Source organism: Vigna unguiculata, chromosome 5, assembly GCF_004118075.2.
Source record: "Vigna unguiculata cultivar IT97K-499-35 chromosome 5, ASM411807v1, whole genome shotgun sequence".
In the NCBI taxonomy this organism is placed as follows: domain Eukaryota; kingdom Viridiplantae; phylum Streptophyta; class Magnoliopsida; order Fabales; family Fabaceae; genus Vigna; species Vigna unguiculata.
In genome coordinates, this window is record NC_040283.1 from 35,477,601 (window position 1) to 35,491,090 (window position 13,490).

A 13,490-nucleotide genomic window follows, 5' to 3' on the forward strand; every position below is an offset into this window, starting at 1 on the left:
CCTTGGTTGTATCAAAGGACTTTTCTGTCCTTTGTGTGTTTCCTCCTTTGGAAAGAGTGATTCTTTCCTTCCACTTTTATATTCACCTCTTATTTCTTTCTTCTTCACCCAATTTTGCAAACAGAATACCCAATTCTGCCAAAAAAAAAATATCTCGTGGTCATAATTGGTTCTAACCGTAAAGATCCTGAGTCAGCCCTTGTGCAATGAGATTCACATCATTTGATATTCAGACCTTCGATTTAAGATTTTGAACGTCAAATTGGTAACATCCTTCTTTCTATCTTATTTTACCAATTCATTACCTTATTACTCGTATTATTTACGTTTGTGTTGAATCATTGCAAAAGTTAGGCCTTTGTGAAAATTAAAAAATAAAAAATAGTTACTGCAATTCGTAATTGTACTGAAAGTGATAAAAAATAAAATTGGGTTGAATGATTCGTGCACATATTAGAGAACTATTTTTTGTTGTGGCCATAATATCTTGAATTGCCTAAGAACCCAAGGAGAATTTGAGTGGTAAAAGGTAAGAGTGTCTCATTATAGTAAAAGTCAATCTGTGGGTGCAAACACTTGAATGGGTGAGAAAATTTTCAAACACCATATATATATATATATATATATATATATATATTTTGTTCTTGTTAACTTGATCTATTTGTTAAAAATGGTAGAAAGGAATGATATTCATATGCAAATTGCTGCATTATCTCAACATTTGGAGAGGTTGATGAAACAACAAGAAGATGAGTTTCATGATAGGTTGGATCAAATAGAGAATAAAACCCCACCAAGAGGAGGAGGGGGAGGGCCACAAAGGAATTAAGGGAGAATAGAAGGAGTAAGGTTGAATGTGCCACCTTTCAAGGGGAGGAGTGATCCTGAAGCTTACTTGGAGTGGGAGCTCAAAATTGAGCATGTATTTTCTTGCAATAATTATAGTGAGGAGCAAAAGGTAAGTCTTATAACAGTTGAATTTTTTTTATTATGCTTTAATTTGGTGGAACAAGTTGCAAAGAGAGAGCATTAGAGATGAGGAGCCTATGGTGGACACTTGGGCTGAGATGAAAAAGGTCATGAGGAAGCGGTATGTACCTTCTAGCTTCGACATGGACTTAAAATTGAAACTACAAATACTTTCTCAAGGAAGCAAGGGAGTGGATGAGTATTATAAGGAGATGGAGATTCTTATCATCTAAGCCAAAATTGAAGAAAATTCCGAGGTAACTATGACACTTTTTCTTAATGGATTAAATCATGATATTAAAGATGTTGTTGAGTTGCAGGAGTTTGTGGGGATGGAAGATCTTTTGCATAAGGCCATACAGGTAGAACAACAAATTAAAATAAAGAGTACAACAAGAAAGAATTCTACCAATTTCAATTCTTCAAACTAGAGGGATAGAGTAAAGAAAGAAGGTGTTGCCTCCTCTAGCAATTCAGCACTTTCTAACGAAGGAAAAACAGTTCAATAGAAACCTGAACATCCACCAAAGAGGACTAGAGAAGTGAAATGTTTTAAATGTTTAGGCATGGGACATTATGCGTATGAATGTCCTACAAAGAAGACCGTTCTTCTTAAGGATAATGGGGAATACATAAGTGATTTTGATGATAATGATGGAGAGGAAGAGGAGAGTGATGGAGAGTTAAAAGCTAATGAAGGATAGTTGTACATGACTAGGAGTATGCTGGGAAGTAAAGTCAAGGTAGATGATGCATCTCAAAGAGAGAATATTTTTCATACAAGATGTTCAGTTAATGGTAATGTATGCTTGCTAATCATTGATAGAGGAAGTTGTACCAATGTGGTGAGTTCAAGATTAGTGTCAAAGATGAATATGGAGACTAAACCACATCCTAGGCCATACAAACTTCAATGGCTTAGTGAAGGAGAAGAAGTCCAAGTGAAACAACAAGTTGAAGTCTCTTTCTCCATTGGGAAATATGAAGATAAGATCTTCTGTGATGTGGTTCCCATGGAGGCTAGCCATATTCTTTTGGGAAGATCATGGTAGTATGGCATCAAAGTCATTCATGATGGCTTTACTAACAAAATCTCAAGTTTCAGCGAAATGCGTGAATTTTGACCAATTTAGTCCTTCATCTTTCGAAATGCGTGAATTTAGTCATTTTAACAAAATTTTGTTAGATTTATCTGACGTTTTAAGCGCATTTCATGATACTATTTAAATTATTTACACTGTTTGACACATTTTGGCTTCATTGTTAAGTTAAATACTATCATGAAATGTGCTTGAAACGTCAAATCAACTTAACAAAATTTGGTTAAAATGACTAAATTCACGCATTTTGAAAGATGAATGACTAAATTGGTATAAAGTTTTGATGAGGGACTAATTCCAAAATTCACTGAAACTTGAGGGACCAAAAACATATTTAACCCTATAATAATTTATTAAATTTTTAAAAATTAACCATTACTTTTACAAGTTTTTATAAAATCGGTTATCTCTGCTTCTTCTCTTCTTCTTTATTTATCAATGATTATTTTTTCATCTGTTCTGATATACTTCACTTTATATTTAATAAATATAATTTGTTTATATATTAACTTAATAACATTACAATATTATCATCTACTAATATTATAATTTTAGTTTATATACTAACTTAATAACATTTTAGTTTAAAAAATGCATACACACAGGCGCGATAGCGCCTGTGTTTACGCTAGTACACTAATAAAAGTTATAATACATCACTTGATCAAAATAACACAGAGAACAAATAATAAACACAATAATAAAATTTTGACATAGATTTTGTATCTTTTGAACTTCAATATATGTTGGATAGTGAGAAAAAAATATTCATAGCAATTACATTAAATTTTTATATTGTAGTAAATAAAAGTTATTTATACAATTAAAGTGAAAAAATTACAGTATGATTAATAATGAGTTATAAAATAAAATAAAATAGATAGAATATATCGAAATATTATTCTACATGATGAAAATAAACAATAAATAAAAATTTTAAAAAACTAACAAATGTGTGTTTTAGAAATAATTTGAGAGACTATCAAAAGAAATCGCACAAAGGAAATCAAATGTATAATTAAGGTATGATATGATGAAAAATACTTTAGAGAACAAATTATTAAATTATGTTTGAAGTGATTAAAATTAAATAGAAATATCATTAGTGCCCAAAACATTTGTCACTAAATTACAAATAAATTAGTAATTAAATTGGTCACTAAATCAAGTACCGATTCGATCATTGAATCGGTCACTAATTTAATCATTGATTCATACAATAAATCAACTACTACCACCAATGACGAAAAATAGTGATTGATATGGGTTAATGACTAAATCAATCACTATTTCATATTTTTCTTTTAGTGAATTATCATATATTATTCCTAAATATCATTATATATATAATTTTAACCACTTCAAACATAATTTAAAGTGAAAAAATTACAGTATGATTAATAATGAGTTATAAAATAAAAAATAATTAGATAGAATATATCGAAATATTATTCTACATGATGAAAATAAATAATAAATAAAAATATTAAAAAACTAACAAATGTGTGTTTTAGAAATAATTTGAGAAACTATCGAAAGAAATCGCACAAAGGAAATCAAATGTATAATTAAGGTATGATAAGATGAAAAATACCTTAGAGAACTAAGAAAACTTTTCAAATATCAACATATATACTTGAAAAATAACGAAAATTATTTTAATGAAACAAAAGAGTTCTTCAAATTAAACAAAAATTAATAAGAATAAGTAAATAATTTGTTTTATATTACCTTAAATTGAGAGTATAAACATTCTCATGTGAAAGGAAAATATATAATAAATAAAAATATTAAAAAATAATAGAAATATTCAAATGTGAGGCATAAAATTTTTTTAATTAACATACATCATTTTAACATAATTACATAAATGTTATGATAAGATAAAAAATATATGGGAGATGCAAATGAGTTTCATGACAAACCAAATAATTAAAAGAAATAAAAAATAGAAAGTATATATATATATATATATATATATATATATATATATATAGAGAGAGAGAGAGAGAGTTACTTAATTAATTATGAATATTTTAATAATTTAAACGGAGACGGAGATATGGTGGGGATGAGTATTATGGCGGGGATATGTACATCCCCATACCCATCCCCATACCCAATTGAAAAAGTCGGGGATTCCCCATACTCAGTCAATGCGGGGACGGGTTCGGACAATACCCACGGGGACGAGTTTATTTGTCATCTCTAGTGTCAATTTGGTACCCGCAGGAAACAAAGTGTCAATTGCGTCCCCACTTTTGAAAAAAATGCCTCAATCAGGTCCATTTCAGAAAAAAAATAATTAATGTCGTTAACGGCATGCCACGTATCACTCTCTGTTTTTATTTTTATTTTTATAAATTTTAATTTTTTTTTAATTTTTAAAAGAAATTTTTGCAAATTTTTGTTGTTGTCACGTGTCAAGTCCCTGTTGTGACACGTGGCAATGTTAGTGCCACATGGTAGGATAAAGCCACATGTGACAAATGTCATTGTACTGATTTCAATCTAGTACCTATATTTATCTCAGTTTTTCAATTTGGTCCCCACTTTTGTGTCTTTGGTTCAATTTTGTCCCAATTTTTTTTAATAATTGAAGTATATTTTTTAATTCATTTTTTTATAAGATTAAAAATAATTAAGTATAAATATTTTTACAAAATTACATACTTATATTTATATTAAAATTTAGTGGTCAAAGAATACATTGACAAGATATGGGTTAATATTATACAATAACGTAATATGCTAAAAAGTAACTTTTAATTAAAAAACATAGTATAACATTTATACAAATAATAGATTTGGTTTTGAATTGGACAGAAACAATATTGCTCTACTTTGAAGAAAAAAAAGTGGATGACTATATTGTTCTATTAGTATAACATTTTTTTTACAACTAAATTTTAATATAAATATCAGTACTTAATGTTGTAAAAATATTTATACTTAATTACTTTTAATGTTATAAAAAAATGGCTTAAAAAATGTTCTTCAATTATTAAAAAAAATTGGGACAAAATTGAATCAAAAGCACAAAAGTGGGGACTAAATTGAAACAATCAAGTATATATGGGTACTAAATTAAAATCAGTATAATGACATTTGCCACACGTGGCATTATCCTGCTACGTGGCACTGACATTGCTACGTGTCACAACAGAGACTTAACACGTGGCAACAAAAGAATTTTGTAAAAACAATAAAAAAAATAAAAAAAAACCAAATAAATAAACCATAGAGTGACACGTGGCGTGCTGTTAATGACGTTAATTATTTTTTTCTTAAAAGGACCCGATTGAGGCACTTTTTCAAAAGTGGGGATGCAATTGACACTTCTTTTCCCGCGGGTACCAAATTGACACACTCCTATCAAAGTGAGTACCATCCGAGTAATTAAACCGATCAGAATTAGTACATAGAGAATCACAAGTAAAAGTTGTTATGTAGATTCTGCTTTATCAAACAAAGTATGTTCATGTGAACATTTTTCAAAACCTTGATTATATGATTATGTTCTAGTATGTTAAGCCCTAGGAGATTGCTTTTGGTCATACAAGGTTGATCAACATAAATCTCCTCATTTAGCTCACCATGTAGGAAAGCATTCTTGACATCAAACTAAAATACATTCCATCCTTTAAGAGCAACTAAAGTCAAAATGGTTTTGCATATATCTTGCCTAGCAACAAGTGCAAACACTTCAAGGAATTCAATTCCATACTAGTAAGAGTATCCCTTTTCCACAAGTCTAACTTTCTATTTTTCTAGCTTCTTATTTTCATATTACACTTGGTCTTAAGTATGGTTTCTTTCAATAACACTTATTTTAGCATCCCTAGTCTTCCTCCAAACATTGTGTTGTATTTACTTCTTCAAAATTCTCATGATCTACAACATCTTCAAAGACTAAAAAAATTATGCACCTTTTCATACTTGAAATAATATTCTTCTAACTAGTTGAGTTGTCTTTTAATCCTCCATTGAGGATGTTTTGGTGGACTGTTAGTAGTTGCATCAAGTTTTGGTTCAATAGAATTTGTGTTCAAAGTTCTATCTTATTCAACATTCTCAATTGAATCAACATTATTAATGTCACCTTCATATCTTTCCATAATTTTTCCTGATGTCTTTTTCTTTGTTTCCCCAATCTCATTAATTAGACTCTACAAACTTCACATATTTTCTTATGATGATCATTCTTGTAGTAGGATCATAGAGTATGTACATACATGATACTCTTCATATCCAACTTCTTTCTTAACCAAACACTCTAAGGTGCCTTATTGAAGGTTTAAAACCACTCTAAGGTGCATAATACAAATACATAAAATAACAACGAAGAATAGTGATAATTTCCTTTAAAACATGGCAAAGATTAGGCAATAGTTACGTTAGACCCATCATTTGTGCTTTATATATAATGGTTCATAGGGAATCCCCGTCTATAGTGCAATATAAGACAGCTCTAACTTAATCGTCGCTTAATCTACGTTGAGTAGGTCTCCTTCTTCATTTTTCTCCTCCTTCGCAAAGGACATTGTTACAACTCGTTGTTGTGTATACATATTTTTTCTTTGCTAATTCATTTAATCCTACTTGACCACCATTTGCTTTATCCTCCATTTTTCTTGGTGCTACACTAACTACCTTGCTTCCTCCTTCATTTTGTTTCACACCTCCCTGACCCTCATTTGCTTCCTCTTCCATTGTTGTTTGGCACTACCTTAACCACCATTGTTGTTTCCTCCTCCATTTTGTTTCATGTCTTCATGACCATATTGTTGCTCGCTCCTCCATTGGTGAAAACCATTATGATTCGTTGTGGTCCTTCATCTTATGTTGGTTTAATTTTTGTCCTCCTCTTCCATTTGTGATGACCACGTTCCTTGGTTTGTTTCCTCTCCTATCAAATTTTAATTTGTTTAAAAAATATGTATGCTAATATTTGTATATTAGGGTTAAATATGTTTTTTTTCTTAGCTTTTAGTAAAAATTGAATTTAGTTCTTCTTAAAAACTTTGGTCCATTTTAATCCTTCAACTTTAAAACATATTTCTAACCATGTTCATGATTGTTCTATTTTTACTCGATAGTACTACATTTCGTTGATGGGTATATGTTGCAATGAGTTATCTTTTAACACCATTATTGCTACAAACCTATCAAATTCAATTGATATGAACTCTTCACCTTAATCGGTTCATAAAAAAGTAATGAAATTACTATATTATTTTTGAACCATGATTTTAAACTTCTTAAACATTTAAAGGTTCAAATTTCATAGAAATAAAAATTACTCATGCTTTTCTAGTAAAATTATCAATAAAGGTCAACTCGGAGGAGTGTCAAAGGGAGTTATAATATGACTTGCTTGAATTAGTTCACGTATTAAATTGAAAATTAGTTAACACAATCTAAATTATTTTTTAGTATGTTAAAAATTTTGTAACCAATTAAACTTAGGTTAAAATACTCCATTGGTCCTCGTTTTGATTCAGAAATCTCAAATTGGTCATCGTCTTTTAATTGGTCTCAATTTCGTCCTCGTTTTTGTAATTCAATATTAAATCAGGGCAATCGTTAACTGTTGGCAAACGGCGTTTATATGTGATGATGTGGTTGTAATGTTCAATCTTACGTGTCAATGAGTTGTGGTTGGCACCTTAAACAACCATTGTTGTCTTCTCTTTTAAGAAGGTAATATTGGGAGAGGGTAAGTGTTTGAATTTGAAAGAGGGTGCGGAAGGTTTGTGGTCTCCTCTGTTTTGCTCATCCTGCACTGGTAATGTCTCCCTCTCATTCTTGCTCGTCCTCGTCCTGCACAAATTCTACCGTTTCTTCTCATGGGGGTGTGGGGAGGAGGTTCGATTTCGCACCTCTTTACTATTGCGGTGAGAAGGCAATCATGAGAACTGCTAAGAACAAGGGAGAAAATTTTGGAGATGCCCAAAGTTCAAGATATGAGATATGGAAATGAATTTAGTTCCGTTTTTTGTGTATGTTGTTTTTGTATTTTGATTTTGGAAAACCTAATTTTGCAATTGGGGGTTTTTTGTTTCGTTTGATAGGGTGGAAGTGAAGAAGTTGTTGGCTGCAACTTTTTTTTCATGGTGCAGTGGAAATGTAATTGAAGAAAAATGTGGTCCTACTTCACCTTCGTCCACGCACATAGGGTTCGCAATCCACGCCTCACACTGATTTTCCCAATCCAATCCCTAATTTCCTAATTACAACATTTAGGGTTTTTCAAGCACTATGTTATTTTTAATTCAATCCATGCAGTCACTGTGCCATTCTGAAAAATAATAAACGCCACATCAGAAAATCAAAACCAAGTTAACGTTAAAAAATTTAACATTGTTAGTGATTACCCTGATTTAATACTGAATTACAAAAACGAGGACGAAATTGAGACCAATTAAAATACAAGGACCAATTTGAGATTTCTGAACTAAAACGAGGACCAACGGAGTATTTTAACCTTAAACTTACTACAAGTTAGTGGACTGACACATGTTTTACTCTCTCAATTTATTTCATCCTGTTCTTATCGGAATGATTGAGCTGGGTACATACACATATATTTATTACATTATAATTAAAGTAAATTATCTTGACTCACCCACATGTTTATAATTCAATAAAAATGGTTTGATTGCACTAAGTATTAACCACAACTAGGAATTGATATTATAAAAATAGTAACTAAAAATTAAAATGTTAATTTATTTAACTAGAAAATAAATTAAGTATTTTAGTATTAGAAATTATTAAAAAAACCAGATTTAATATGATATAAATTTAGAAAAAAAGAAAACTATATCTTTCAACCTATTTCGATCGGAATCCATGATAAATTGGGTTCACTTTCGGCATATCAACCCATTTTCGGCATATAAGAGTTTCACAAAGAACCAACTTTGATGCATGGAAAAAAAAAATCCGAGAAACCATTTAAATGAAAAAAAATATTCACATTCCTATCACTACCTTAATTTTTTAAAACCCATATTTCAAGAACCAAACTGATTTTTTTTTTTTTTAAGATTCATTATCCACTTATCAGGCATCTTTGACTCAAGTTTTTAACAAGATTTTACATTAATAATTAAGTCACTAAAATTCTAAGCTAGACATTTTTATTTTAATCAATAGGGGATCTTGCTCAACCAAAGTTCAGTTCATATTTCAGGAATTTATTTATAAAAAGAATTGAAATCAGATTTAAAAAAATAATATAACATTTATAAACTAACTTATTTTTGCTAATAAAAAAGTATTTTCTTTTTTCTCTTATTATCTTCTCATAAATATAAGCTCTCACAGTACTTACCTACAGTTTAGTGGACTATTGTCAAAAAGAAGCTGGGGCCTGCATGTAAGAGGCATCATGCAGATATAGGGACTTGATTGATGCATCTGCATTTGGCCTATCAAGCTTCTTCACACACAGAATTTATTCTTTCAGCTTTTCATTATGTATATATGGTTACCATGTTTTGTTAATTTAGCACATTTTTTTCAAGTTTTTGTCTTATCCCTAACCCAAGGATGCTATGACAGAAGATTGATCCCTTCCCACCTCCTCTATTATTCATAAAATTAAGGTACATTTTTAATATTCATCTTATTTTTCACTTTAATTCTTTATTTAAAAACGTGTATTTTCATTTCTAAAAGATATATCTTATAACTTCACAAAAGAAACATCATTCAACATTCGTTATATATAAAATCAATTTACACTATTGAACATGTATTTATACGCGACTAATTTATATTTATTAGGTGTAAATTTTATCTATTTGTCTAAATGAATTAGGTTGAAACTCATATAATATGATATCATAATTGTTCTAGTATTAAAGTTTTATCGGATCTATTTTTTTTATCGATTACCAGATTATTAATAAATATGTAGTTTTACACTCAAAATGTACATATTTTAATGTGAGGGTGATGTGTTGAAAGTCAAGTCTTACATAAATTTAGAGATGAAATCAATAACTACTCTCAAATATCTAGTATTACACTTAAGATTTATTTATCTTAACTTAAGTAGGATGTAGTGAAGATCTCATATTAATTAAAAAATAATATCAATTACAATAAATATATAGATATATGAGAGTTATAATACAAATCTGAATTTATAAAACGAAAAATATATGTAAATCAAAGAATAGTGTATGACTTAATTATATTGTGAAAAAGGAAAAGTTGAGAATATAAAAATAAATAAAAAGATGACATGGGATGGAGTGATGGAGATGATAGAACGTAAGCAATCAGTTCATGTGTGAATTAACATGGTTTAGCATTTCAATTTGTTTTCCATAAATAAGTGCCCTAGTGGATTCTTGAGAAGGGTGTTTTTTTCCAAATCTTAAGGCTTATATGTTCCCGACATTGTCTGGGTGTCAAATGGGTATGATGGTGTTTCCTTAAATGGAATGTTATTGTGTCTTGATCAGTTCAAAGTATTATGAGACCCCTACACCATTTTCCAGATTGATCAAGATTCAATCAAGGACACTAACATCTTCACAAACATATTCAAATTTCAATCAAATTTTTTATCACATATCTACAATTAATTACAAATCTCACCTTTTGTCTCATTACATAAGTTTTCATCAGTGGGGCACTTATGTATCTCAGTTCATGATTTGTCAGTTTCACATCTATCTATGTGAAAGCTTAAGGATACCTTGTTTTTCCCTTGAACATTATCCACAACATTCTGCAATGATTGCACTAATTTTACTGAAAAAGAACAATATTTAGTTAAGTTATTTTGTTTTGATTATAGATGTGAGATAATTTTGTGCAATTAATGAAGGGTAAGAGGAAAGTTGTGAAAGGAATTGTCCTGATCAATATTGGGAGAATATCCAATGAGAAGTGAAGATTGGAAGCTCACATGGCCACGTTTGTGTTGCTATAGAAAGAGTACTGGATGCCATCAAATTGGGGTACCAAAACCATGCAACATTTTTAATGAAATGACATCTCTGTTTGGCTCTCTGTGAGATATTGTTCTGAAGGTAGATATTACTGGTCATAACTTGCAGCTTTTTGTTTCCTTCTGCCTTTTCAATACACAACATTTCTTTCTTTCGCATATTGCTTTTATTTTTCCTGTTCTAAAAGTTCTTTGTTCTTGCATCTCACAACGCCTTTACAATAACCAGATAAACATTAAATAAACCAACTATCTTCTGAACACTAATTATGTATCTATGTCACCGTGCAAAGTGTCGTTCGGAGCTTAAATCAGCAATAACAAACATATGGTATCATTGGTAAGTTTGGTGATTGTTCTAAATTTCTCACATCGTTTTCCAACTGCCCAATATGGTCAAGAGCCTAGTCAAACAAATGAAAAAACTATGTTATGAAAACCCATTCATTGCCATGCGAGTTGGAACAACTTAACTTTAAAATGTAGTGGCCCCAAATAGGACATTGTTTTTGCAGTCACATAATGAGGCTTGTGTTGGAAATTGAATCAATAATGTCATGCCCCAATGTCAGACTAAATATTTTACATAAATACTTTACTACAAACTGCCTCATCATGCCTAATTCTAAGCCTCAGTTTCAATTTCCTGTTTAATGTCACTTATCTTCCTTCAACATCTCTTCAAAACTAACATTATATTATTATACGTCACTAACTAAATGTTCCAGTAAAACTCTCGTTCATGTCGTATGCTAACTTCATTCAACTAATTCATGCACGTCCAAAACATAATCATTTCTGATTGAAAATTTGACACAAAAGCTAGCATAAAACAAGAGACTAAACTAAACTAAGTTAAGATTAAGTAAAGGAAGTGAAAGGCTTCATAGAAACATAGAATCTAGCTAGCTATTATGTGGAACATGGCGGGTATAGATACATTTCCATTTGATACGACCTTACTTGAAGTTAATAATCATCCAATCTTCTTGCTGCATGCCAACCTTATAACTAAACTAGTAAATTAACATAGAGAAATATGATAACTAGTTAACAACTACTACATATGCTGGTTTCTTCGTACCTATCGGTGTGAGTGGTGAGTGTGGACTAAGAGTAAGTAGTACCCAAACGAAGCTCCAGATCTAAATCATAAGTTCTAGGCAAACCTATCTCCAAATCCATCCTCAGAATTTCTCCTTTCTTCAACACTGTGCACCCATCTTCTCTTGCAAAAGCATGATCATGTTCTCCAGATTCTGGAATCTTTGACTTAGAGTGCTCTGGGGTGTTTGTGCTCAAAGGGTTTAACAGAATGCCATCCACAACAACCCATCTCTTGAACTCAGAAGAAGGTGAGGGAGGAGTGGGAGAAACAAACAAGGGTAATGTGCAAGTGACAGGTTTGAGAGTAGGTGAAGATGAAGAAGATGGTGGTAACAAGGACCAAGATGAGGTTGAGTTGTGGTTAGGGTTTGTTGTGGAAGGGTCAAGGTTAAGGTTGAACATGTGGGCTTGACCTTCAGTTGGGGGTGACTGCCTCAACCTTGCTCTATCCCTCCTATGAACATTCATGTGTCCACCAAGAGCCTGAGCAGACTTGAACTCCTTCCTGCAGAAGCTACAAGTGTATGATCTTGGAGGCCATGGGAAGCCATTGACATAGTCCTGATCTGCATTGCACAACTCTTTAGCCATCTGGTTGTGGTTTTTGTAGCAGTTGACAACATGGGTGAAGTCTTTTGATGATGGGTTATTGTTGGCATAGTCTTTCATGAAATTGTTCCTCTTCATTGGCCTAGATATAGGGTAGCACACCCCTTTTTGATTCCTGAGAAAGATTGCAATGGTGTGTATCTGAAAAAGAAACTAAACTAAACTAAACTAAACTAAAGTGTCATACTCAAATCATATGAAGAAACGTTGAAAAGAGAGATCTAAAAGGGTGAAAAGGGTTGCGTGTTGTGAAGAAGAGAGAAAGATGAAGATGAGGGTTGGGATGATGAGTTTATGAGGGAGTGGTAGAAATTAGAAAGAGGTTATAGGTAGAAAGAAAAAAAGAGCATCAATTTTCTAAACCGAAGAGAGGGAATCCCATTGGAGGGTACCCCTGAAAAGTCCTGTGTGTTTGGTCACTGGTTGCTAAATTTGGAACCTCGGCCTGCCAGGGTTACACACCTTTATGCCATATTTCTGTCACTGGTCAAGTTAACATGACATATTCATATTTTGTTCTCGGTAAAGATCCAACCTTATTAACTCTCACATTTCTCTCTCTGCACAGATACAAGAACTTTTGTACCAAACAAATAACAATTGTGTCAAAAAAACAACATAAGAGGGAGGAGTTAATGAGCCTTGAGTCATAAATAGGCTAGAGGACTTCTCAGTCAATCCAGCTTAAATAAGGATGATCTCATGTCAAAGATTAATATATATCATCACCACAC

At 31.4% G+C, this 13,490-nt stretch overlaps 1 protein-coding gene across 1 annotated transcript; it reads right to left on the reverse strand.

The window, feature by feature from the left end:
* Positions 1-12,008: 12,008 nt before the first annotated feature.
* Positions 12,009-13,031, reverse strand: LOC114183023 (transcriptional regulator SUPERMAN-like). The gene has a single exon (XM_028069854.1). It carries the CDS (start codon positions 12,832-12,834, stop codon positions 12,151-12,153), a length of 684 nt encoding a protein of 227 aa, XP_027925655.1. The 5' UTR covers positions 12,835-13,031; the 3' UTR covers positions 12,009-12,150.
* Between the last annotated feature and the right edge of the window lie 459 nt (positions 13,032-13,490).